The following is a 27,002-nucleotide window of genomic DNA, read 5'->3' on the forward strand; positions in this document are numbered from 1 at the left end:
TGCACTATCACCATATCTCTTGATTCCCTTAATATCCAAAAATCTAGCGATTTCTGTCTTAAACATACTCAGCGACTGAGCCTCCACAACCCTCTGGGGTAGAGAATTCCAGAGATTCACCACCCTCTGAGTGAAGAAATTTCTCATCATCTCAGTCCTAAATGGCCGACCCCTTATTCTGAGACTGTGACCCCTGGTTTTAGACTCCTCAGCCAGAGGAAACATCCTCCCTGCATCTTCTCTGTCAAGCCCTGTAAGAATTTGTATCTTTCAATGAGACCGCCTCTCATTCTTCTAAACTCTAGAGAATATAGACCAAGTCTACTCAATTTCTCCTCCTAGGACAATTCCCCCATCCTAGGAATCAGTCTGGTGAACCTTCGTTGCACTTCCTCAATGGCAAGTATATCCTTCCTGAGGTAAGGAGACCAAAACTGTACAAGGATGTTTTAATGCAGGCCCTAGGATCCCAAATGCAGCCTTCTAAAACTGGCGAGGTGCATGTCACGGCCACTCTCTTGCCCACAGATAGAAATTTGGGCGAGGAGCTAAATTTAATAATTATTCCGCGTAAATAAATCCTGTGCAGATAGATATCGCAGTCCACTTTGCTCTAAGATTATTGGTGGAGAAATCGTGCACGGCCACCGCGATGGACCCGATTTCCCCTCTCCTGCCCACCGCCTCCAAGGCTCCATGTTCCTTGGGAAATTAATTACGAGGAGTCTACTTACATTGTGACTGCGGTGTTAACATGGTGTTGGTGGGAGAGTATTGTTGTACATTCCAAAGGAATGACTTTTCTTTACTTTTGGGACAAGTTTGGACTTGTCAATCAGCTGCTTGAAATGTGCCGAAAACAAATTTAGCTGGACCAAAGCGCACAAGAGCTAGCCAACCTTGTCTGGTAATGTTGTTGGCTGGGTCACTGTTCACATGGCACCCGAGGTGGGTGGCGGTGTTTTGGGGAGTTAGTGAGGGGAGTGGCATTACATAAGAATTAGGAGCAGGCGTAGACCATTCAATGAGATCCTGGCTGATCTTCTACCTCAACTCCAAATTCCTGCACTATCCCTATATCCCTTGATTCCCTTAACGTCCAAAAATCTATCGAGCTCTGTCTTGAATATACTCAACGACTGATCCTTCACAGCCCTCTGGGTTAGAGAATGCCAGAGATTCAGCAACCTCTGAGCCAAGAAGTTTCTCCTCATTGTACTGGCCCCAGGAAAGGGCCAAGATTGACTGATACTTAATCTGTATGTTTTTGCACCCTTCAAATCATTGAGCATTGCTGCTACCACACTTACTTTCTCTCTGTGTAACCTCCGTAACTCATCGAGGCGGCGCTCCAGCTCCCGACGAAGCTCCGACATCTCGCGCTCATGGAACTGAGTTACTCGCTCGTGTTCGTTCTGCAGCTGTTTCAGGAGTCTACTTCTCTGCAGTCGCTCCTGAACAAGGGCGATCAATCAGCACATCAGTCAGGATCAGCAAAATGATGGACATGGAACTATGGCATAGTACTGGAATGCAAGAGTCTTTTCATTTCTAGCTTTATGTCAGTGTCAGCTGTGGCTCAGTGGGTAGCGCACTTGCCCCGGAGTCAGAAGGTTATGAGTTCTAGTCCCACTCCAGGGACTTGAGCACAAATATAAATCTAATCTGAGGGAGCACTGCACTGTCGCAGGGGCAGTACTGAGGGAGTGCTGCACTGTCGCAGGGGCAGTACTGAGGGAGTGCTGCACTGTGGGAGGTGCCGTCTTTCGGATGAGACATTAAAACCGAGGCCCCTTCTGCTCTCTCTAGTGGACGTAAAAGATCCCATGGCACTATTTCGAAGAAGAGCAGGAGAGTTATCACCCGTGTCGTGGCCAATATTTATCCCTCTATCAACATAACAAAAACAGATTATCTGGCCATTATCACATTGCTGTTTTTGGGAGTTTGCTGTGCTCAAATTGGCTGCTGTGTTTCCCACATTACAACAGTGACTACACTCCAAAAGTACTTCATTGGCTGTAAAGCGCTTTGGGACATCCGGTGGTTGTGAAAGGTGCTATATCTTTCTTATGTGGAGAAGTAAAAATGGATTTAAGTATAATGAAATTAGTCCAGGACTAATTAAATCATACACCGATGACTGCTCTTCAGCTGCTTGCTGATCCACAACTGTGTACTCCCCTTTTCCCAACACAGGCATGGAGAAATGTAATAAATAAGTAAGATAAGGCCACTTGTCCAACATAGCTCAATTTTCTAAGATCCTGAACCTTACTCTCAATTTAAATAGCTAATCTTCAAATCCTGCACAGGTTAAACATGTAAAAAAAACAGAATTAAAAAAGGGATTCGACCTGGGTACAGTAGCGTGCTAGAAGCGGAAAGTTTACTCAGCTCTTTCACTCACTTCTTCTTCATACTCCTCTTGAATCCTATCCACCGTTTGTTGATGCTCTTCTTTGATCTGTTCCAGTTTCCTCTCATGATTTTTCTCCACCTCCTCACGTTTTTCTTGCAGTAAGTCACTCAGCTATAAACAGCAACAGTGCAAAGCATTTATTGAACAGCTCCTTGTTTTTTTTTGAAGAGACGCATTATATAGAACCAAACTGCCCTCCCATTTTTCTTTGAATTCAGCTGGAAGAATAAAACTATTCCTTTAAGTAATAAAAACAATGCAGATTCAAATTAGGGAAGAAAATGCCTCAATATGGGGGGTGAAGTGACACTGTTGGTTAGATATATGTGTCAGTTTGCACTCAGTTGCTCCAGCCTGTACTATTGGGTGTAAAGCTTCGATAGATATGTGGAGAGAAAAATATTAGTGAAAACAAATGTAGGTCCCTTGCAGTCAGATTCAGGTGAATTTATAATGGGGAACAAAGAAATGGCGGACCAGTAAAACAAATACTTTGGTTCTATTTTCACAAAGGAAGACACAAATAACCTTGCGGAAATAGTAGGGAACCGAGGGTCTAGTGAGAAGGAGGAACTGAAGAATATCCTTATAAAGTGGGAAATTGTGTTAGGGAAATTGATGGGATTAAAGCCCGATAAATCCCCGGGGACCGATAGTCTGTGTCCCAGAGTACTTAAGGAAGTGGCCATAGAAATAGTGGATGCATTGGTGATCATTTTCCAACAGTCTCTCGACTCTGGATCAGTTCCTATGGACTGGAGGGTAGCTAATGTAACACCACTGTTTAAAAAAGGAGGGAGAGAGAAAACAGGTAATATATAGACCGGTTAGCCTGACATCAGTAGTGGGGAAAATGTTGGAATCAATTATTAAAGATGAAATAGCAGCGCATTGGAAAACAGTGACAGGATCGGTCCAAGTCAGCATGGATTTATGAAAGGGAAATCATGCTTGACAAACCTTCTGGAATTTTTTGAGGATGTAACTAGTAGAGTGGACAAGGGAGAATCAGTGGATGTGGTGTATTTGGACTTTCAAAAGGCTTTTGACAAGGTCCCACACAAGAGATTGGTGTGCAAAATCAAAGCACATGGTATTGGGGGTAATATACTGACGTAGATAGAGAACTGATTGGCAGACAGGAAGCAGAGAGTCGGGATAAACGGGTCCTTTTTAGAATGGCAGGCAGTGACTAGTGGGGGTGCTGCAGGGCTCAGTGCTGGGACCCCAGCTCTTTACAATATACATTAATGATTTAGATGAAGGAATTGAGTGTAATATCTCCAAGTTTGCAGATGACACTAAACTGGGTGGCGGTGTGCGCTTTGAGGAGGACGCTAAAAGGCTGCAGGGTGACTTGGACAGGTTAGGTGAGTGGGCAAATGCATGGCAGATGCAGTATAATGTGGATAAGTGTGAGATTATTCACTTTGGGGGCAAAAACATGAAGAGAGAATATTATCTGAATGGCGGGAGATTAGGAAAGGAGGAGGTGCAACGAGACCTGGGGGTCATGGTTCATCAGTCATTGAAAGTTGGCATGCAGGTACAGCAGGCGGTGAAGAAGGCAAATGGTATGTTGGCCTTCACAGCTAGGGGATTTGAGTACAGGAGCAGGGAGGTCTTACTGCAATTGTACAGGGCCTTGGTGAGGCCTCAGCTGAAATATTGCATTCAGTTTTGGTCTCCTAATCTGAGGAAGGACGTTCTTGTTATTGAGGGAGTGCAGCGAAGGTTCACCAGACTGATTACCGGGATGGCGGGACTGACATATGAGGAAAGACTGGATCAACTGGGTCTTTATACACTGGAGTTTAGAAGGATGAGAGGGGAATCTCATAGAAACTTATAAGATTCTGACGGGACTGGACAGGTTAGATGCGGGAAGAATGTTCCCGATGATGGGGAAATCCAGAACCAGGGGACACAGTCTTAGGATAAGGGGTAGGCCATTTAGGACTGAGATGAGGAGAAACTTCTTCACTCAGAGTTGTTAACCTGTGGAATTCCCCACCGCAGAGAGTTGTTGATGCCAGTTCATTGGATATATTCAAGAGGGAGTTAGATATGGCCCTTACGGCTAAAGGGATCAAGGAGTATGGAGAGAAAGCAGGAAAGGGGTACTGAGGGAATGATCAGTCATGATCTTATTGAATAGCCAACTCCTGCACCTATTTTGTATGTTTCTATGTATGGTATTTCGCCAGGCGTTCTGTCGCCAGCACAAACAGAGGAGGAGATGGAGGCATTTCTGTTTGGTTCCTTGATGGAGGAGAGATATGGAGAGCTGACGCTATTCATGCGTGCCGTAGGTGTAAGGGTTGAGTACTGCATTTCAATCCACTTCCTGAACATATCGCACAGTTTTGAACGTCACAAGAAATAATTTTCCTGCAAAATGCGTTTTCAGTGTACAGAGAGAATACAAAGGTAGGAAGGTGGATACTACTGCAGTGCTGCATCAAACAGAATGACCACTTTGTGAGACAGGCCTGTTTGGGCTGCAAGAACAAGCCCGGGGACATGACCCAATTGCTATTAATTAATGTTTAAAATCCAGCATGATGGGAATGAATATGCAGCTACACAACACACACTTGCTATCATTCCACAGCCTGCAGTTAGCAATTTAAACTTATTATAGTACAATGGCAGCCATTGTCCAAATAATGCATACTAACATGGAGTGTTTTTTAGAAGGACATTTTCATACTTAAATTCATGCAGAAAGTACTCAAGTTCAGGGATTTGACCTATTGGATTTCACATTTTTCCTCGATAAGCATAAGGAGTAGCGATGGTTGCTCACCTCTCGCTCAAAGTCTGTAATTTGTTGTATTTTCCTCTGTGCTTTCTGAAGGTCTTCCTGCAGATGCGCTTCCTTGTTATTGTGGGCGTCAGCGATCTGCTTCTGGAGATGGGAAAGCGCCTTGGGGGAAGAGCAGAAATGAATTGTTTACAAGAATGTCTTCTTAACCTATTGAGCAATGACTCATGTCGTTAACTCTCTAAGTTCGCTCTGGAACCGCTTCTGTTTCTTATGAGGCTCACATGTTGATAATATGGCATTGAGAAATATTCAAATGAAGCTGCATGACTTATGAGCACCATTTTGTTTCTTTGGATGGACAACAGTGACGGAATTTGTGTTTTGTATCGACTGCAACTTGTATTTATATAGCCCCTTTAAAGTCCCAAGGTGCTTCACAGGAATGTTTTAAGACAAAACAAATACATTTGACACCAAGCCACATAAGAAGAAATTATGGCAGAAGCTTGGTCAAAGAGGTAGGTTTTAAGGAGCGTCTTAAAGGAGAAAATAGAGGGAGAGAGGCGGAGAGGTTTAGGGAATGAGTTCCAGAGGTTGGGGCCCAGGCAGCTGAGGGCACAGTCACCAATGGTTGAGCAGTTATAATCAGGGATGCTCAAGAGGGCAGAATTTGAGGTGCGCAGACATCTCGGGAGGGTTGCAAGACTGGGAGATTACAGAGATGGAATCGAGGAGTTCACCTCCTTTATATTAACAATGTGCTGCTGGTATAGGAGTACTGCTCATCTGACACTCAGCAAATTATCAACACAAAAGTACCATTGCATCTCTTCCAGTGATATTCAACTTTGCTTGCATCATTAAAGCAGGTCTCCTCGACACATTGCTATGGATCCTCCTTTTTTGTATAATCTACGTTTAACAATGAATGCAGATAACATAAATGGGAAAACGGATTTGGAGGAGCGAACAGAATGGGGAAGCTGAATTAAGGGTACTGGAGATAGAGCGGTAATGTAGGGTGCTTCTGCATGCTAATTCAGCTTCCTCATACCGTTCGGATGAGCAAATCTTCAAAGGCAATTTGCCTGAACTCATCAACACTCAATGCTGAAACAAAAACATTTGGTAACATCATGGAAAGATCAAAATGAATAAGAACATTTTTGATTTAATGACAATTATATTTTTGGACTCTTTAAATAATTTCCGTTGCATCAAACTGCTGTAAAATACACCAAACAAAAATTATTGACTGCACATCTTGTACATTGAATTACACAGAATCTACACAGCATAGGCGACCATGCGGCCCAACTGGCACATAATAGGGTGCATCAACGCACAGCACCATGGGCATTCATAGCTGCGATCCAGACTTCAGCTGTGCCATTCTGAGAGCCTGCGGAGCAGAGGTGGCCGCTTCCTATGGGAGGAGTGGGGAAAGGGTGAGGGTTAAGGTGGGATGTTCCATCACCCTAGGCGAATTTGACACACTTCCAAGCAACTATTTTAAGTGGAGCACAGGGACGGGATTGAATGCTTGTCCTCATGGCTCGGAATGGTGTGTGGCATGGGAAGAACCAAGGAAGGAAATATGCAGAAAAATGTGGGCCTTCAGCAAAGAAACACAAATAGAGGAATACAAAGTAAAACACATCTTACACAAGTGCAGAAAGGCGAAGGTTCAGGGAGAACCTATTTTATAAAGTTCTGTGCTGTATAGTCCGTTTTAACAGCTTGTGTGCTCATTATTTTTGATGCACCATAGGGTGCACCGCCATCTGATCACCCTGGGGTTTACTTCTTAGGGCATTACAAGTACAGCAGAACTTGGACCAGGATGAAGTAAAAATCCCTGTGGAGCGACTCCTCTCTGCTTGTGTAAAACATGTTTTCTGATTCAATTGACCTCTCCCATCAGCTGCCCGAGCATTGCGAGTTGGATCCTCGCTATGGAAACAAGCTTCTCTTTTCTGAAATTTTAGCAATTCTTAATGTTTTTCTTTTATTAACTCACTTCTTGATGTTTTTTCTCAGTTGTGGTTTTCAGTCCTTGAAGGTCACTAGAGTGTCTGTTCTTAAGCTCCTCAAGTTCCTGTAGGAGAAATGAAGTTATAAACAGTGAACAGGTAGCCGAGAAGGAGATTCCAACTCATGTGCAGTTGTAAGACACTACGTGTGCTGCGATTGTAACTGTACTATTATTTAGATAATGGGCCGAGACTCTGGAGTTTAGAATGAGAGGTGATCTCGTTGAAACAAACAAGATCCTGAGGGGCACTGACAGGGTAAATGCTGAGAGTTTGTTTCCCCCTGGCTAGAGAGTCTAGAACTAGGGGGCACAGTCTCAGGATAAGGGGTCGGCCATTTAGGACCGAGATGAGGAGGACTTTCTTCACTCAGACAGCTGTGAATCTTTGGAATTCTCTACTCCAAAGGGCTGTGGATGCTGAATCGTTGAGTATATTCAAGGCCGAAATAGATAGATTTTTGGACTCTAGGGGAATTAAGAGATTATGGGGATTGAGCGAGAAAATGTAGTCGAGGCAGATGGCGGAGCAGGCTCAAGGGGTCGTATGGCCTACTCCTGCTCCTAATTCTTATATTCCATACCGAGAAATACCAACTGACATGGCATCCAATTGGGATGGAAATCTGGATTGCAGCAAAGCCTGCAGTTGCATTATACTGATCTAGAACAGAAAGCCTGAACAAGGTTTGGATTCTAGAGAAAGAAAAATATTAAAATTTCAACACTCAATCCCAGTAGCAATGCACTAAAATATGTAAATGGGTAATATAAATCATCAGGGAATTTTCTTCAGTGATCCACGTGCTGTAACTAATGGATAACTGGCTGCTTGTTAGTGCAGTCTCTGACCTTTATCTGCAAAGTAGGCTGAAATGTTGCAGTTATTTTTCTTTTTCTAGCTTTCACTAGATTTACATACTGCCAGAAAGAATTGCAATGGGCAGTTTAGAAGGCGCTGCTCAGGATAATTTTATTGCTTTCCTTGAGGTACTACTAATCAAAACCAGGCCCGAGACATAGGAAGGTACTTCTAATGCACTGCATCATCCAGTTGAAGGAAGACAAAGTCATCACAAGCTCCAAACAAGAGGGATCTAAACACCAAAAGGCACAAAATCGAAGCAGCTTTGCGGATGTAATATTGAATCTTTTTGATGCATTTTCTCAAAGGTGGCATTGGCTTCAAGCATGTATCGCACTGTCAAAGCAACTACTTCCATCAACTTGGAAATTCATGTGAAGGAATTGTGTGATTTGTCAGAGAACACTTATTCGGTACTCTGCAAAAAATTGGCAGTAAAACTACAAGCACAATCCTTCCAACCAGCCAGAATTGGTGACTTTAAGATTCAACATTTTGAAAAGAAAGGAAGCCTTGCATTTCTATAGTGCTTTTTATAACCTCAGGACATCCCAAAGCGCTTTACAGCTAATGAAGTACTTCAAGTGTAGTCACTGTTATAATGTAGAAAATTTTGGTAAAAAGTGTCATCTTTTAATTAGTTTTATAAGCATCTATTTGCCTTTCTTCATGGCAGCCCTTGCATCAGCTCATCCACTGCTGAAGCCCTCATCCAGGCCTTTATTACCTCTAGAGTTGACTATTCCAACGCACTCCTGGCTGGCCTCCCACATTCTAACCTACGTAAACTAGAGGTGATCCAAAACTCGGCGGCCCGTGTCCTAACTTGCACCAAGTCCCGCTCACCCATCACTCCTGTGCTCGCTGACCTACATTGGCTTCCGGTTAAGCAGCGCCTCGATTTCAAAATTCTCATCCTTATTTTCAAATTCCTCCAAGGCCTCGCCCCTCCCTATCTCTGTAATCTCCTCCAGCCCCACCGAGATGTCTGCGCTCCTCTAATTCTGCCCTCCTGAACATCTCTGATTATAATCGCTCAACCACTGGTGGCCGTGCCTTCTGTTGCCTAGGCCCCAAGCTCTGGAACTCCCTGCCGAAACCTCTCCACCTCTCTTTCCTCCTTCAAGATGCTCTTTAAACCTACCTCTTTTACCAAGCTTTTGGTTACCTGCGCTAATTTCTACTTATGCAGCTTGGTGTCAAAATTGCACAGTACTCCTCTCAAGCGCCTTGGGACATAGAACATAGAACATAGGTGCAGGAGTAGGCCATTCGGCCCTTTGAGCCTGCACCACCATTCAATGAGTTCATGGCTGTACATGCAACTTCAGTTCCCCTTTCCTGCTTTCTCGCCATACCCCTTGATCCCCCTAGTAGTAAGGACTACATCTAACTCCTTTTTGAATATATTTAGTGAATTGGCCTCAACAACTTTCTGTGGTAGAGAATTCCACAGGTTCACCACTCTCTGGGTGAAGAAGTTTCTCCTCATCTCAGTCCTAAATGGCTTACCCCTTATCCTTAGACTGTGACCCCGGTTCTGGACTTCTCCAACATTGGGAACATTCTTCCTGCATCTAACCTGTCTAAACCCACCAGAATTTTAAACGTTTCTATGAGATCCCCTCTCATTCTTCTGAACTCCAGTGAATACAAGCCCAGTTGATCCAGTCTTTCTTGATATGTCAGTCCCGCCATCCCGGGAATCAGTCTGGTGAACCTTCGCTGCACTCCCTCAATAGCAAGAATGTCCCTCAAGTTAGGAGACGAAAACTGTACACAATACTCCAGGTGTGGCCTCACCGAGGCCCCGTACAACTGTAGTAACACCTCCCTGCCTCTGTACTCAAATCCCCTCGCCATGAAGGCCAACATGCCATTTGTTTTCTTAACCGCCTACTGTACCTGCATGCAAACCTTCAATGACTGATGTACCATGACACCCAGGTCTCGTTGCACCTCCCCTTTTCCTAATCTGTCACCATTCAGATAATAGTCTGTCTCTCTGTTTTTACCACCAAAGTGGATAACCTCACACTTATCCACATTATACTTCATCTGCCACGCATTTGCCCACTCACCTAACCTATCCAAGTCACTCTGCAGCCTCATAGCATCCTCCTCGCAGCTCACACTGCCACCCAACTTAGTGTCATCCGCAAATTTGGAGATACTACATTTAATCCCCTCGTCTAAATCATTAATGTACAATGTAAACAGCTGAGGCCCCAGCACAGAACCTTGCGGTACCCATTAGTCACTGCCTGCCATTCTGAAAAGGACCCATTTACTCCTACTCTTTGCTTCCTGTCTGCCAACGAGTTCTCAATCCACGTCAGCACACTACCCCCAATCCCATGTGCTTTAACTTTGCACATTAATCTCTTGTGTGGGACTTTGTCGAAAGCCTTCTGAAAGTCCAAATACACATCAACTGGTTCTCCCTTGTCCACTCTACTGGAAACATCCTCAAAAAATTCCAGAAGATTTGTCAAGCATGATTTTCCTTTCACAAATCCATGCTGACTTGGACCTATCATATCACCTCTTTCCAAATGCGCTGCTATGACATCCTTAATAATTGATTCCATCATTTTACCCACTACTGATGTCAGGCCGACAGATCTATAATTCCCTGTTTTCTCTCTCCCTCCTTTTTTAAAAAGTGGGGTTACATTGGAGTGGAGGGTAGCCATAGGAACTGGTCCAGAGTCTATGGAATGTTGGAAAATGACTGTCAATGCATCCGCTATTTCCAAGGCCTTAAGTACTCTGGGATGCAGTCCATCAGGCCCTGGGGATTTATCGGCCTTCAATCCCATCAATTTTCCCAACACAATTTCCCGACTAATAAGGATTTCCCTCAGTTCCTCCTTCTTACTGGACCCTCTGACCCCTTTTATATCCGGAAGGTTGTTTGTGTCCTCCTTAGTGAATACCGAACCAAAGTACTTGTTCAATTGGTCTGGCATTTCTTTGTTCCCCGTTATGACTTCCCCTGATTCTGACTGCAGAGGACCTACATTTGTCTTTACTAACCTTTTTCTCTTTACATATCTATAGAAACTTTTGCAGTCCGTCTTAATGTTCCCTGGAAGCTTCCTCTCGTATTCTATTTTCCCTGCCCTAATCAAACCCTTTGTCCTCCTCTGCTGAGTTCTAAATTTCTCCCAGTCCCCAGGTTCACTGCTATTTCTGGCCAATTTGTATGCCACTTCCTTGGCTTTAATACTATCCCTGATTTCCCTTGATAGCCATGGTTGAGCCACCTTCCCTTTTTTATTTTTACGCCAGACAGGGATGTACAATTGTTGTAGTTCATCCATGTGGTCTCTAAATGTCTGCCATTGCCCATCCACAGTCAACCCCTTAAGTATCATTCGCCAATCTATCCTAGCCAATTCACGCCTCATACCTTCAAAGTTACCCTTCTTTGAGTTCTGGACCATGGTCTCTGAATTAACTGTTTCATTCTCCATCCTAATGTAGAATTCCACCATATTATGATCACTCTTCCCCAAGGGGCCTCGCACAACGAGATTGCTAATTAATCCTCTCTCATTACACAACACCCAGTCTATGATGGCCTCCCCCCTAGTTGGTTCCTCAACATATTGGTCGAGAAAACCATCCCTTATGCACTCCAGGAAATCCTCCTCCACCGTATTGCTTCCAGTTTGGCTAGCCCAATCTATATGCATATTAAAGTCACCCATGATAACTGCTGCATGTTTATTGCATGCACCCCTAATTTCCTGTTTGATGCTCTCCCCAACATCACTACTACTGTTTGGAGGTCTGTACACAACTCCCACTAACGTTTTTTGCCCTTTGGTGTTCTGCAGCTCTACCCATATAGATTCCACATCATCCAAGCTAATGTCCTTCCTAACTATTGCATGAATCTCCTCTTTAACCAGCAGTGCTACCCCACCTCCTTTTTCTTTTATTCTATCCTTCCAGAATGTTGAATACCCATGGATGTTGAGTTCCCAGCCCTGATCATCCTGGAGCCACGTCTCTGTAATCCCAATCACATCATATCCGTTAACATCTATTTGCACAGTTAATTCATCCACCTTATTACGGATACTCCTTGCATTAAGACACAAAGCCTTCAGGCTTGTTTTTTTAACACCCTTTGTCCTTTTAGAATTATGATGTAGTGTGGCCCATTTTATTTCTTGCCTTTGTTTACTCGGCCTTCCACTATTGCTTTTTACCTTTCTACCATCTGTTTCTGACTCCATATTACTTCACCCTATCTCGCTGCATAGGTTCCCATCCCCCTGCTATATTAGTTTAAACACTTCCGAACTGCATTAGCAAATGTTACCCCCAGGACATCAGTTCCAGTCCTGCCCAAGTGCAGACCGTCTCTTTTGTACAGGTCCCACTTCCCCCAGAACTGGTTCCAATGTCCCAGGAATTTGAAACCCTCCCTTTTGCACCACTGCTCAAGCCACGTATTTATTCTAACTATCCTGCTCCCTCTACTCCGATTAGCACGTGGCACTGGTAGCAATCCAGAGATTACTACCTTTGAGATCCTACTTTTTAATTTAACTCCTAGCTCCCTAAATTCAGCTTGTAGGACCTCTTCCCGCTTCTTACCTATATCGTTGGTACCTACATGTACCACGACAACTGGCTGTTCACCCTCCCTCTCCAGAATGCTCTGCAGGCGCACCGAGACATCCTTGACCCTTGCACTACATTAAAGGCGCTATATAAATACAAGTTGTTGTTGTTGTATTTCTTACATAAATGATGCTGATATAAGTTGCAGACTACACAGGCATAAAACTACAGTAATGCCGTATGTCCAGTAGTACTGCTTGAATATCAATGATTTTTTAGGTAGCGAAGATGGTCTACATCAGTACAACTGTAGACCCAGGAGCAGAAACCTACCTCTTCCATTTCTTTTTCTAACTTTTCCCTCAGTTCACCAAGAGCTTTCACTTTTTTCTTTTCCAGCGCAACCTTCTCTTCCTTTAAGACTTTATCCGTCGCCTCCCTCATCTGCTCCAGAAGAGCACGCTTTTTGTCCTCCAAATTTAGCTGCTCAGTTGCCTGCAGTGATCTCAGATCGTCCCTAAGCTGCTGCAGCATAGCCTCCTTCTCTGCCCTGGAACATAGAAAATAGAACATTCACAGACTTGCAAACCAGCATCAAAAAAAAATAACCTACAGATGGCTCTCGAGAATATTATCCAACTGCTGTTCAGTTGCCATTTTGACCAGCATCTCTTTGGGCCAGCTATTTAGTCTGTTTTATTTTTACTTTTCCTTGTATACATCCTTAAACTAAGAAAAAGCCCACTTGGGCAAAGGAAACTCTTGAAGAAATACTCAATTTACTTCCACTTTGTCTTAGTCAACAAAAAACACTGATGTGTCTTTTTTTTTATAATTAAAACCTTACCATGATTTTGCAATTTTATGTTCCTCATAAAATTGATATAATAGCAAGAGAGTATTAAAATATTCAGGGTTCACATTTAATGCAATTTGTACTAATAGGTTTTCTTCTTTTGCTAGGTGTAGCTATCAAATTAACAAATTATTTTTCTTATCAGTATAGCAAGGGCCGATTAATTGCAACATCCCTGAAGTGAGCAAAACATTATTTTTGTCCATTTTTTTCCCTATTAAGCCGATTCCACTAAGAGAACATGTTATGATCGCAATGCACAGTTGAAGAAATAATAACTCCTAATTAAAGCATCTTTAACAACAGGCTTGTACAGGGCGTTAAAAGGGTGGAAACTGGCCCACTGAGCCCCTTTGGATTGGACCTATTGTATGACAGTAACCAGGTTACCAGGGGCCCAGGGGCAGCACGGCCCAGCCCACACTGCGATATGTGTGCGCACTAGGTCCGTGCAGCAGAGCTGGTCTCCAGTCGTCTTGGGTAATCCTTGCCACTGGACCAAGACCTAGCTCTGTCAAGCCCGTGTGGTGGCTGGTGTGCAACGGCCACCACACGTTAAAAAAAATCCAGGCACAGGCGTCTTCCACCTTTGAGGATGCAGTTCGGGTCCTTCATTGAAACATCTGTGAACTCATCCTCTTTTTGGTGGAAGCAAGTCATCCTCGTTTCGAGGGACCGCCTACGATGATACAGGGGAGCGATGCTAAACGGACTTCCGCGAGCTGCTCTTCGAAGTCCATATTACTCTTTTGTAGCTGTTTTCTTGTCAAGTCTGCTGGAGGATAATTCCAAAACTAGGTTTCAGGCTATCTGTATATCGGCCGATAGGAGAGTAGAGGCAAAGGATAACCAACTCTTTATTTTCTTCCGTCTTACATAGATTATTTCTCTTCAATTAAAAAAAATTAATAATCTTTAAGAAAATCAAAGTTGCAGGCCTGGGAACTGAGACTAAACAAGCTCAATGAGCCACACAGGCTTAGCATCATGCAGCAATTCCCAGCAGGGCAACAAGGAGATTGCAGGCACTGTGGTGGCAGATTGGGAGACCCAGGAAAAAAATGGGTCTCTGCTCCCAACAGTTGTGTGGAAGGTTGTATTCGCCAGCGATATCAAATGCACATGAACCACATGTCATCGTGTCAAGGGCACTGGAGTAAAGTGAAAGCCCCTTCAGTCGTTTTCTTCAGAACTCACAGGGACACAGTGCGATGTAAATAAATGATCAAATACAGCAAAGTGGTCATTTAAAAAAAAAATTATACAAGCTTCAAAACCTTAATTTAAGAGAAAATGAGTAACAGGATTCAAGAGCATCACTTTCGCTAGTCCATCTTTGCACTTTTCCGGTTTGTTACCTAATTTCCTTCTCTGCAGCCTCAATTTGACTTTTAATCTGAACTCGCACTTTGAGCAGCCCATCGCTCTGTTCTTCTTTCAGCCGTGCCTCCTCTTCCTCTCGCTCAATCCCCAGCTGCTCTCTGAGTAACCTTGAAGATTGAAATGATAAAACGGTGAGGTTTCATTCATCTTTCTCATCCCCAGAGCTGTGGGATGGAGTTCCCTCGGTGAAAGACTAGTAACTCAGGCAGACCAGGTTTGATTGCTGATTCCTGCGAGCGCACCATTTGGGGTGCTAAAGTTAGGCTCAGTGCTCCTGGACTGGGGGGGAGCGGCGGGAGAAAAGGGGAGAAAGAGAGGGAGGGGAACATCAGTCAGGGTTCCAGTAATTTCTGTTCGAAAGTTCACATGTGTGGACATTGACTTAGAGCAGGATTCAGTTGGGCAGTCACGCTCTCCATAGTCAAATAGTTTGCCAACACTTTTTGGCAGAACAAGTCTACTGGAACCGCTTCAGTGGGTGAATTCTGAAGGACATCCCAGATCCCTGCCAATAATAAGCCTGTGTACAATGGCAACAGATGGCCAGTTAGAAACACAATGCTGCATCCAAATATTAATTGCAGTTTAAGGCTACAGCAGTAAGCAACTTTCAGGGTTGAAGTGACAGAGTGGGTTACAGGGTCCAAAGCTGAAGGCTCTCAGAGGTATTACACAATCAAAGGCACTCTCTGTGGCCAAGGGGGCAATAAGTTACAAATTATAAAGATCGAAAATGATTCGTAAAATGTTTTCAATCACCTTTGGTGGCAAGTGACTTGATATCGACAAGCAATCACGGAAATATACTGCCTGATGTCAATTACAAAAGAAACCGCGCCTTAGCACATCCCTCAGGACCAACTCGAAACACTTTGTAAACTTAATCTGACCGTCGGGAAACTGACGAGATCGAGTGCAGTGTTGGTTTTGCACGCCAATCGATTTTACGCTCCATTGAAGCCAGTGGAGTGCGCTATTGGGCAGTGTGAAAAACACCCCATTCCTTGGGTTTTCCTCCCGGGAAGTCAGGTTAAAATGACCTCCACAATGGGTTAGTTTAAAATGCAGTGACCTATGTTATGTAGACAAATGAGGTAACAAGTTCCACACAGCAAGATCCTGCAAACGGCAATGGGATCAATGAACGGTTAACTTGACAATATTGGTTAATGGAGAAATGTTGGCCAGGACATTGGGTAAACTCCTCACCCTTCAAATTGTGCCATGGGATCTTTAATATTCACCAATAGGCAGCCGTGGTGGGCTTTATTGAACATCTCTTCTGAAGGATGGAACTTCCAATAATGCCGCACTCCATCAGCACGACATAAAATATCCCATGGCACTATTTCGAAGAAGAACAGCGGAGTTATCCCCGGTGTCCTGGTAAGTATTCATCCCTTAATCAACATAACAAAAAAATCAGATGATCTGGTCGTTATCACATTGCTGTTTGTGGGAGCTTGCTGTGTGCAATAGGCTGCCATGTTTCCTACATTACAACAGTGACTACACTCCAAAAGTACGTCATTGGTTGTAAAGCGCTTTGGGACGTCCTGACAGGTGTCTTTTCTTTTAAAGTGTCAGCTTATTTTACGAGCTCAAACTCCCTGTAGGCAATGGCGTAGGCTGTTTTCTAACACAAGGACTCATTGACCATTTCTCAGACTCTAATACCTGAGTTTGTCGTCCTTGTCTTGATAAATTTGCTGTGCTTGCTCTTCCTCCTCTTGCCTGAGCTCATCTCGAAGTTTACGAAACTGCTCCTTCCTCTCCTGGAGTTTCTGACTTTCTTCCTCTTCCAGCTCTTCACTCAACCTGCCTTGGAGCTTCTCCACAGATTTCTGTGGCTGCAGCAGCCCCTTGTCCTTCTGTTCTTGCTCTTGCACCTGACGAATGCGTCTGCAAAAGAAAGCAAAGGAAACTAAATAGAGCGAGATTAGCAAACACTCAAAGAAAAAAAAGCTGTACAGTATTTCTTTGCAAAGTCTGAGGCTGCTTTGTCAACAGAAACAACTAAATACCCAGTTGGGTTACTATACACGCGTACGTCTGATGGATAACGAGAAGGCTTGCTTCAGAGTTGGGCTCGGATGCGAGAAACATGGCTGCACTGCCGCATCAGGAGCCAGTGGGGAAGCCAATAAGTTAGGTCCAACCTGCAGCCTTCCTTCCTCCTATCTAATATTAAAACTTAAGCTTAGTTCCACCAACCAGGACACCATGTGGCCGAAATTCAGAAACCTGGCACACTATTTTTAACCTTTTTTTTTAATGCCGGGAACGATGAGGCGGCCTTCCGAGCGATTTTCTCAACTTTAAACTTTTTTTCTCGTTGGACCGGAAGTCGGTCGGTCATACTGGGGGCAGAAGTGCAGCAGTAAGTTCTGGTGTGGGGCGGGACCGAGTCTCCGCCGCTGTCACTCAGCGGCGGAGCGGATGACGTCACGACGCGTGTGCGTCACCACGCTCTCCCCTTCACTTAAAGGGGGAGAGCGTTTAGCATTTTAGAAACTTCGGTCCACTGGGACACCAGAGAGGCTTTCGGCCGGGCCAGTGGTAATAATTGGCCGCTGTTGGCGGCCCGGCCAAACCAGGGGCAAAACTAACGGCATGGTGGCCGCGGGCCCTCCCCTTGAAAGGCCGCCGTGCCGCACACAGACAGAAGGTGCACCGACAGAAAAAGCTGCCGGGGGCACCTTCTCCTATCTGTGTGCGGCGCGGCGACCTTTCAAGGGGAGGGCCCGCGGCCGCCATGTTGTTATTTTTAAAAGTAAATGTGGGGCGGATTACAATGCAGGAGCGGGAGATCGGCGGTGTGCGCTTTGATGATGCGCTAGCGGCAGTCGGCAGCAGCGGGGCGGAAGTTGGGACAGACTGAAAAATCCCTGAGGTGAATTTGGGTCAATGGCCCGCAATGCGGCGGCCACTCGCTTCCGCCGCAAAATGGCGGCAACGGGCCTTATATGGACACTGAATTTCGGCCCCCTAGTCTTTTGCGGTGTCCTGTACCGTTGGCTTTGACCATTCACCTAGATTTCTCAATTTTAAAAAAACTGGCAAACTGACATTCTTCTCCTAAACGAGGAACCTGTCCAATTTAAATACCTTGGCGAGTAAATTATCATTGGGGTTCCCAACTGAGAATACACCCTCTCCAAAACCTGACTACAGACGAAAGTAACATTTCAGCATCAAAACCAGACGCTATTAGCTTATGCTGACATGAGCGCAAATGATAAATGCATTCATCTCTGCATTTTCCCATTGCTACTGGATACCCATCAAGATCTATAGAAAATATATTTGTTCGCATTTAATATTAAAAGATTGAAGATCCTTTTAGTGTTAGCTAAAGCAGCTGGGAATTGCCTTTTAGTTTCCTTATAATCATTCACAACTAAGCAAAAATTCCTGATGCACTTAGTTATGCAGAATCCAGTGTGGCAATGGTTGGATCTGCTGCAATCTCTCCCACCCTTTTTTTTTTAAAAAGAGCCTTTGACAATTTTGCCAAAAGCTTCCATATAAAGGTCATTTTTAAACATTCCAAAAATGACACTTTTAGGAACACTACAATTAGAAACATAGAAAATAGGTGGAGTAGGCCATTCGGCCCTTCAAGCCTGCACCACTATTCAATAAAATCATGGTTGATCATTCCCTCAGTACCCCTTTCCTGCTTTCTCTCCATACCCCTTGATCCCTTTAGCCGTAAGGGCCATATCTAACTCCCTCTTGAATATATCCAATGAACTGGCATCAATAGCTCACTGCAGTAGGGAATTCCACAGGTTAACAACTCTCTGAGTGAAGAAGTTTTTCCTCATCTCAGTCCTAAATGGCCTACCCTTTATCCTAAGACTGTGTCCCCCGGTTCTGGACTTCCCCATCATTGGGAACATTCTTCCCGCATCTAACCTGTCCAATCCCATAAGTTTCTATGAGATCCCCTCTCATTATTCACTGAAACTGCTGAAGCCATTTTACCCCATTATTATCCAGAGCTGAGATGAGTAGAACTTTCTTTACACAGCGTGTTACGTTCTATTTGAAAGGGCAGTGGAAGCCGATTCAATAGTAACTTTCAAAAGGGAATTGGATATATACTTGAAGGGCAGAAAATTGCAGGGCTATGGGGAAAGAGCAGGGGGAGTGGGACTAATTGGCTAGCTCTTTCAAAGAGCCGGCACAGGCACGATGAGCTGAATGGCCTCCTTCTGTGCGGCAAGATTCTTGGATTCTATTACAACTGGTTACCTTTCCTGACAGGACAGCTCAGGAGCCAAGTCACAGGTGTTCAATTTCTGGTCTAAACTGGGTTGAAAATCAATGGGAGAAAAATAATTTAATTTAAAGTTGTGGAACAAGAAAGTAGATAATATTCCATTAAGGACAGCCTTTCGACAACTGAGGCAAGATACAACACACAAAACATTCAGCATCTAAAAAAGAACCACTGCAACATCATGCAATAACACAATCCAATCACAATGTTACAAGAATCTAGCTACATTCAGAAGCCTTACTGTTCCAGAGGGGCAGTAGGCTGCTTCTGGCTGGCCATTAGTTCCACTACACTTCCATTATCCTGAGGACATTCACTGTCTTCCTTCTTGTCTGGCAGATTACTTAAAAGACTCTCATCTTTTTCATCTTCGTGTCTGTCATTATGTGTAATCTTCTCATTTTCGCTTCATGGGAATTTAGGAAAAGGGTAAGGACCAAGCACAAAAAAACTATTATTATGACAAACCATTATCGCATTCTCACATTATCAATTCCTGATGGAAGCTCCATGAATATGAGATGCTGCTTCAGTCATCCGAGTACTGCACTGATAGCAGATGAGCTGTCAGCGGAAATGCCAGATTCCTGGGTCCCAGAATACTGAGTTGGGAAAGGGCAGAGGGAATAGAGTGTATATAAAAAAAACAATCTAAAAAATGGTGGGGAATTTACTGTTTCCACTCCTCTCCAAAATGATTTCTTTCTCTTAGTTTTGAAGCTGAATCATTTTAGTGAAAGCACTACATTAATTTCTGCCTGTTCTTGCCCGCCTCTGCTGGTTACAGACGTTAGAAATGGCCAATTGTCTCAAAGGGCTGATTCTACTGCAGATCTTCCTATCAACAGACTTTAGCCGTCCGTTATCAAATTTGATTTACTTTGCAATTTAGCCTTATCATCGCCCTGATTCAGCTGGATGTTATCAGAACCATCAAGTTTCTAATTTAAAAAAATAAGAGTGGATAACCCAGGTTAAACAGTTGCCTACATGCATGGCTGTGGTTATTTTGGTTATAAGCAAGCTAGGATGGCTCTTCAAATTAGCTGGGATGCTTTAGTCAAACAGGTGTAGCTCCTGAGCCAGGCTGATGGACATGATACCAGCGGCAATAGTCACTAAAGTACTTGGACCTTGTTTTTCTTTTTGGTTCCATGAAGTAGATAGACGAGGGCAAAACTACAAATGAGTCATTTTACCACATCAACAGGCTCATTGAAACCACTCTGTGGCAAATCCACAATTGGCAGGAATGGGATGCCAGATTCATGACTGAATTACAGATGTTGTCTTAATACGAAATGAAGAACTGAATTAAAAGACTAATTTGAATTCGTAGGAAATAGATCGCATTCTAGCTACTTCTAACCCAAGAAAACCCAAATTGTTTTCTGTCACAAATTCCCCAATCGTTTCAGAAGAACTATTAGCAATGGGAAAGCAGTTTGTCAATATTCTATTATACAGCAAAGTACAGAAGGTGGTACCAAAATGGATGTGCACAAGGGTCCTCACAATAAGATAACACATGGTAGGCAACATGCTCTTATGGTTTAGATCTATTCTCAAATAGTGCAGTTAAACCAGCCTAGGGGAAAAAAGGCATCCATGCACCAGATTGTACCAAAAACTGTCTAATCTGGAAAGTACTCCGTTAGATGTATCTGTAAGCAAGCTATACTAGCTGGGTGCCCTGGGATTGTGGGCCATCAGTAACATAAAGGCTGGCCACACGATTGGTATTTGGGTTGAATTCAAATACTGACTACCTGTACTAGGAGTTCAACTCTAGAGATCCGATAATTACCTTTCAGCAGCTTCTGCTCTTTTTCTTCTTTCATCATCTTCGTTTAGTTTCTCACCGCTTCCACCCTCCTCCTTTTGAAAAGAAGAGAGAACAGATTGTAACCCACCACTTTGTGTAATTTCTTACAATAAATGCGATGTCAATTCAAATGTTAACCTTTGACAATTTCCGAACCAGACGCTTTGTTGAGCAATCCCAAAACTGGATTACTAACTGAACATAGTGATCACGGGAACATAGAAACAGGAATAGGTCATTCACTCCATCGATCCCGCTTCTGCCATTCAATGGGATCACAGTGGATCTGTATCCGAACGCCATTTACCTTAATACCCTTGGCTAGCAAAATTCTATCAATCTCACTTTTAAAATTAATTGAGTTGCATCCACTGCTTTTGTGGCAGAGAGTTCCACACTTCTACCACCCTTTGCGTGAAGAAGTGTTTCTTAACTTCTCTCCTGAACGGCCTGGTTCTGATTTGAAGTTTATGTCCCCTTGTCCTTGACTGCCCAACCAGTAGAAAAAGTTTCTCTCTTATCTACACCCTATCAATTCCTTTCGAAATCCTAAAAACCGTAAACAAATCACCCAGTAATCTTCTATATTCCAGGGAATACAAGCCCAGTTTATGCAGTCTTTCCTCATAATTTAACCCATGGAGCCCTGCTAACACTCTGGTGAATCTGCGCAGCACTCCAATATATCCTTTCGAAGGAGCGGTGCCCAGAACAGTACTCCAGATGTGGTCTACCCAGACCTTTGAATAACTGTAGCAAAACTTCCTCCCCGATAATTCTAGCCCTCTAGATATAAAGGCCAACATTCTATTAGCCATTTTGATTATTTTTTGCACCTGACTACTACATTTTATTGATCTGTGTGCATAGACCCCTAAATCTCTTCAGACCACCACTATTCCTAGCTTTTCACCATTTAAAAAATACTCAGATCTATCCCTTTCTGGTCCAAAATATAGTTGAGATCCCAGCACAGATCCTTATGGGACACCATTGGTCACTTCCTTCTAATTTAAAAAGGAAATTTTCCCAATCTATGGAATCTTATCGAATGCCTTCAGGATGTCCATATAAACTACATTCCCCTGTCTACTACTTTAATTACTTCTTCTAAAGTTTCAATCAGGTTCATTAGACAGGGCCTACCCTTTACACATCCATTCTAGTTCTCTCTAATCAGCTCAAATTTTTCCAAGTGCTCAGTCACTGCCCTTAATTTTGCCCTTAAACTTGTGTGCGCGCTAAAACTTTTAGAATCTTTAGAATCGATATAACCCACTGAGATTAGAGATATATTCTCACTTTGACCTCAAGTGAATTCTGTTTAAATTGCATGGTTTTGCTTTGAAGAGATTAATGCGTCTATTTCTTAAGATTTCTTTTTTTTAAAAGTAGCTACATTAAAATGGAGGTTGTTCTCCCTCACTCAAATGGAGGTATCCTCCCTCATTAAAATGGAGATCGTCCTCTCTCACTAAAATGGAGGTTGTTCTCCCTCACTAAAATGGAGGTGGCTTCCCTCACTAAACTGGAAGCTGTCCTCCCTCACTAAAATGGAGGTATCCTCCCTCACTAAAATGGAGGTTGTCCTCCCTCACTAAAATGGAGGTGGCTTCCCTCACTAAAATGGAAGCTGTCCTCCCTCACTAAAATGGAGGTATCCTCCCTCACTAAAATGGAGGTTGTCCTCCCTCACTAAAATGGAGGTGGCTTTCCTCACTAAAATGGAAGCTGTCCTCCCTCACTAAAATGGAGGTATCCTCCCTCACTAAAATGGAGGTGGCCTCCCTCACTAAAATGGAGGCTATCCTCCCTCACTAAAATGTAGGTATCCTCCCTCACTAAAATGGGAGGTATCCTCCCTCACTAAAATGGAGGTGTCCTCCCTCACTAAAATGGAGGTGTCCTCCCTCACTAAAATGGAAGCTGTCCTCCCTCACTAAAATGGAGGTATCCTCCCTCACTAAAATGGAGGTGGCCTCCCTCACTAAAATGGAGGTGGCCTCCCTCACTAAAATGGAAGCTGTCCTCCCTCACTAAAATGGAGGCTATCCTCCCTCACTAAAATGTAGGTATCCTCCCTCATTAAAATGTAGGTATCCTCCCTCACTAAAATGGGAGGTCATCCTCCCTCACTAAAATGGAGACTGTCCTCCCTCACTGATTCAAAATGAAAGCCTATAAATGGCAGAGACAATCATGTTCAGAAACCACTTTAGCTACAGTTACTTGATGAACAAAACTGTTTATTTTAAATGTTCGCATATGCAGATTGACAAGAAATAGTGTTATCAACTGCTTTCATGTGACAAAAATAAAATAACTGTTTATACCTTCTCTCCCCAAGTGTTTAAAACTTTAGGAACCCCAGACAGTGGAAAACAGAAAATTGAAAATGCTCAATGGCTATCATCATCATAGGCAGTCCCTCGAGTCGAAGATGACTTACTTCCACGCCAAAAAATTCACAGGTGTTTCAATGAAGCTCCCAATATTCCAGGTCCCGAACTAAATCTTGAAGGCTGGAAGATGCCTGTGCGTGGATTTTAATGTATGGTGGCCGTTGCACACCAGCCACCACACGGGCTTGACAGGGCTAGGTCTTGGTCCAGCGGCAAGGATTAACCAAGCCGACTGGAGACCAGCTCTGCTGCACGGACCTAGTACGCACACATATCGCAGTGTGGGCTGGGCCCGTGCTGCACCTGGGCCCTCGCCTCTTCTGGGCCCTGAACTCACGCCTCTCCTGGGACCCGATCACGTCCCTCTACAATCAATGGCTATATGTTTATAATATAAAGATTAACTGCTCCTAAGACAGGGCTGAAACTGTGACAGGTCAGGGTACAATGCCATCTGAACCCCAAGATAGTGTAGTGCCTTATAACATGTTCTAAACTCTCTGCTCTTCAATATATAACTGCTGTAACCATGAACTTTAGGTTAAAAACCTATATATATATATATATTTTTCGAAGTAACTTGCAGTGTATTAGGTGGTGCAGCGGATTAAACATTGGTCTCTCACTTCTGGGTTCAAATCCAGTCCAGTATGAAAAGGATAAACGTCTTCTCTGTTTGCAAAAAATCCAATATGAAATGTGTTTAGACAATCTAACTCAAAGGAAACGGGAAAATGCCACAAGTGCAGTTGGGGCTGCTTTCTGAGGTTGAAGCTGAGGCACAGTGTTGGGAAAAGAGCAGAAGTAGCTTTACTCTATATTTAGCTGATTTATGAGTGGCTGATGCCGACACTGGATGCCCAAAAATGGGAAATGTGCCATTCCTCAACACTGACATCCCTCAACACTGACATCCCTCAACACTGACATCCCTCCATCCAGAGGACAAAATTCACAACTTTTGTTTTTTTTTAAAAAAATCGCAATTTGAAAGGTTAAGGAGATTTCCATAGTCATTTGGGACCATCGAATACAGCTGTCCGTGCCACCACAGTACATGCTATCACATCATTGACTGCAGTTATGCAAGTCCTCATTTTACAGCCCTTTCGTATTTAGAAGGTGACTCTGCCATCTGCTCTTGGGGTACAAGCACAGACGACGAGTCCAGAAATAGAAACCTCCAAAATAGCTGACAAGTCATGGGAATTTCTAAACCGAACCAACAGACGGAATCCCCAGCATCATGCAGTTAAAATATAATTAAACTGGTGATTTTTATGACAGATTGTTTTCCATGAAATAATTCCATCCGGACTGCGGTATTAATTTAATGTTGTTCAAAAAAAACCTACAAGATTGGAAAATTTTACTTTTTTCATAGGGTACCATGTATGTGAAGTAGTGCTAAAAATAAGCATCATCTGCTTTACAATACCTGTATTAAATGGTATCCTTGTAATGAACTCATATAACATTCTTTTAATATCGTGTTGGATAAACACGATATTAATTGCCCAAATATCAACTTTTATACAGCATCCCTATGTGAAATGCAGTTATTTACCTTTACCCCATCTGAAGGAATTTAAACCATTTTTCTACACCCCACCCTCCCCCGCCCACCCCTCCACCCAAAGGTTCTGACCTATGCTGGGTATGACTCCAAGGACTCCAACTATTCTCCAGCACTTTGCCAAAATGGCCATTCTTCATGTGAGTCTAGATAGCAAGAGATTATTCGACACTGGGGAACATCGCAGTCAAGGTCGATGATGTCTTCACTGACATCTACACGCATAGTATGCAGAAGGAAGAACCATCACAATTTTCTCTTTGACAACACTAGCTCAGTGGCATCAATCTTAGCATCACCTCAGCCAATATCTGCCAACCCAGCATGTCATGGACCTATACCTTCCTGGCCTTAATGGCTCAGTTGCACACCGGGCAGTGCATTTACTAGCTGAACCTTTAAGGAATGTTTGGAACAGTGCACCTTCTGACTACTTAGACCCACTGGCCTCTGTGCTGTCTCCAGGTCAGTCTCAGTGAATGGTGTAGTAGTGAGCCCATTGCAACCAATGTACCACACACAACTTTGTAAAACATAAGAAATAGGAGCAGGAGTAGGCTATTTAGAAAAAAGAATTTAGCCCCTCAAGCCTGCTCCGCCATTCAGTAAGATCATGGCTGATCTGATCTTGGCCTCAACTCCACTTCCCTGCCCGCTCCCCATAACCCTCGACTCCCTTTCCTTCAAAAGGGATCAGTCTACAAGTGGAGTGGTTCGTGAAGCAGCAATCTCCTTGACCCACCCACAATAAAAACTGCAGCCGTGGCAGAATACCTGCTTTTCATAAGCTTTCAAAATAAAAATGTAAAGGAATTCAAAGAGGATACCTCTCCTACACATGCATCAGCCAGCCAGCTGGCAGTGGAATTGTTTGATTGGCTACTCCACTGCTTACAAATTGTGGATGAGGCATCCCAGCTAATTTTGTTGTTATACTAGCATTTAGCTCCTTTTTTATTTGTTAACCGGTCACGTTTGACCAATGGTTATAGCCATGCTGGGAAGTCTAGTGAGAAGGAGGAACTGAAGGATATCCTTATTAGGCGGGAAATTGTGTTAGGGAAATTGATGGGATTGAAGGCCGATAAATCCCCGGGGCCTGATAGTCTGCATCCCAGAGTACTTAAGGAAGTGGCCCTAGAAATAGTGGAAGCATTGGTGATCATTTTCCAACAGTCTATCGACTCTGGATCAGTTCCTATGGACTGGAGGGTAGCTAATGTAACACCACTTTTTAAAAAAAGAGGGAGAGAGAAAACGGGTAATTATAGACCGGTTAGCCTGACATCAGTAGTGGGGAAAATGTTGGAATCAATCATTAATGATGAAAAAGCAGCGCATTTTGAAAGCAGTGACAGGATCTGTCCAAGTCAGCATGGATTTATGAAAGGGAAGTCATGCTTGACGAATCTTCTGGAATTCTTTTGAGGATGTAACTAGTAGAGTGGACAAGGGAGAACCAGCGGATATGGTGTATTTGGACATTCAAAAGGCTTTTGACAAGGTCCCGCACAAAAGATTGGTGTGCAAAATCAAAGCCATGGTATTGGGGGTAATGTACTGACGTGGACAGAGAACTGGTTGGCAGACAGGAAGCAGAGTAGGGATAAACGGGTCCTTTTCAGAATGGCAGGCAATGACTAGTGGAGTGCCGCAGGGCTCAGTGCTGGGACCCCAGCTCTTTACAATATACATTAACGATTTAGATGAAGGAATTGAGTGTAATATCTCCAAGTTTGCAGATGACACTAAACTGGGTGGCGGTGTGAGCTGTGAGGAGGACGCTAAGAGGCTGCAGGGTGACTTGGACAGGTTAGGTGAGTATACTGCATCTGCCATGCATTTGTTCAATGTGGATAAATGTGAGGTTATCCATTTTGGGGGCAAAAACACAAAGGCAGAATATTATCTGAATGGCGGCAGATTAGGAAAAGGGGAGGTGCAACGAAGTCTGGGTGTCATGGTTCATCAGTCATTGAAAGTTGGCATGCAGGTACAACAG

General features: G+C 43.7%; 1 protein-coding gene across 8 annotated transcripts in view; it reads right to left on the minus strand.

The window, feature by feature from the left end:
* LOC139276457 (centrosomal protein of 164 kDa-like) overlaps positions 1 to 27,002 on the minus strand; it is a 209,885-nt gene that overhangs the window by 24,114 nt on the left and 158,769 nt on the right. For 4 of the 8 annotated variants that reach the window (XM_070894472.1, XM_070894474.1, XM_070894473.1 and 1 more), the window contains 10 exons: positions 21,005 to 21,075; positions 19,439 to 19,603; positions 19,170 to 19,226; positions 16,587 to 16,811; positions 14,885 to 15,016; positions 13,004 to 13,220; positions 7,213 to 7,290; positions 5,232 to 5,351; positions 2,411 to 2,533; positions 1,311 to 1,454 (listed from right to left, as the gene is read on the minus strand). In XM_070894472.1, the coding sequence (XP_070750573.1) occupies positions 1,311 to 1,454; positions 2,411 to 2,533; positions 5,232 to 5,351; positions 7,213 to 7,290; positions 13,004 to 13,220; positions 14,885 to 15,016; positions 16,587 to 16,811; positions 19,170 to 19,226; positions 19,439 to 19,603; positions 21,005 to 21,075 (1,332 nt within the window). The remainder of the gene's footprint in view (positions 1 to 1,310; positions 1,455 to 2,410; positions 2,534 to 5,231; positions 5,352 to 7,212; positions 7,291 to 13,003; positions 13,221 to 14,884; positions 15,017 to 16,586; positions 16,812 to 19,169; positions 19,227 to 19,438; positions 19,604 to 21,004; positions 21,076 to 27,002) is intronic. The other 4 variants (XM_070894479.1, XM_070894476.1, XM_070894477.1 and 1 more) reach the window with 4 other exon arrangements.

Source organism: Pristiophorus japonicus, chromosome 11 (assembly GCF_044704955.1).
Source record: "Pristiophorus japonicus isolate sPriJap1 chromosome 11, sPriJap1.hap1, whole genome shotgun sequence".
In the NCBI taxonomy this organism is placed as follows: domain Eukaryota; kingdom Metazoa; phylum Chordata; class Chondrichthyes; family Pristiophoridae; genus Pristiophorus; species Pristiophorus japonicus.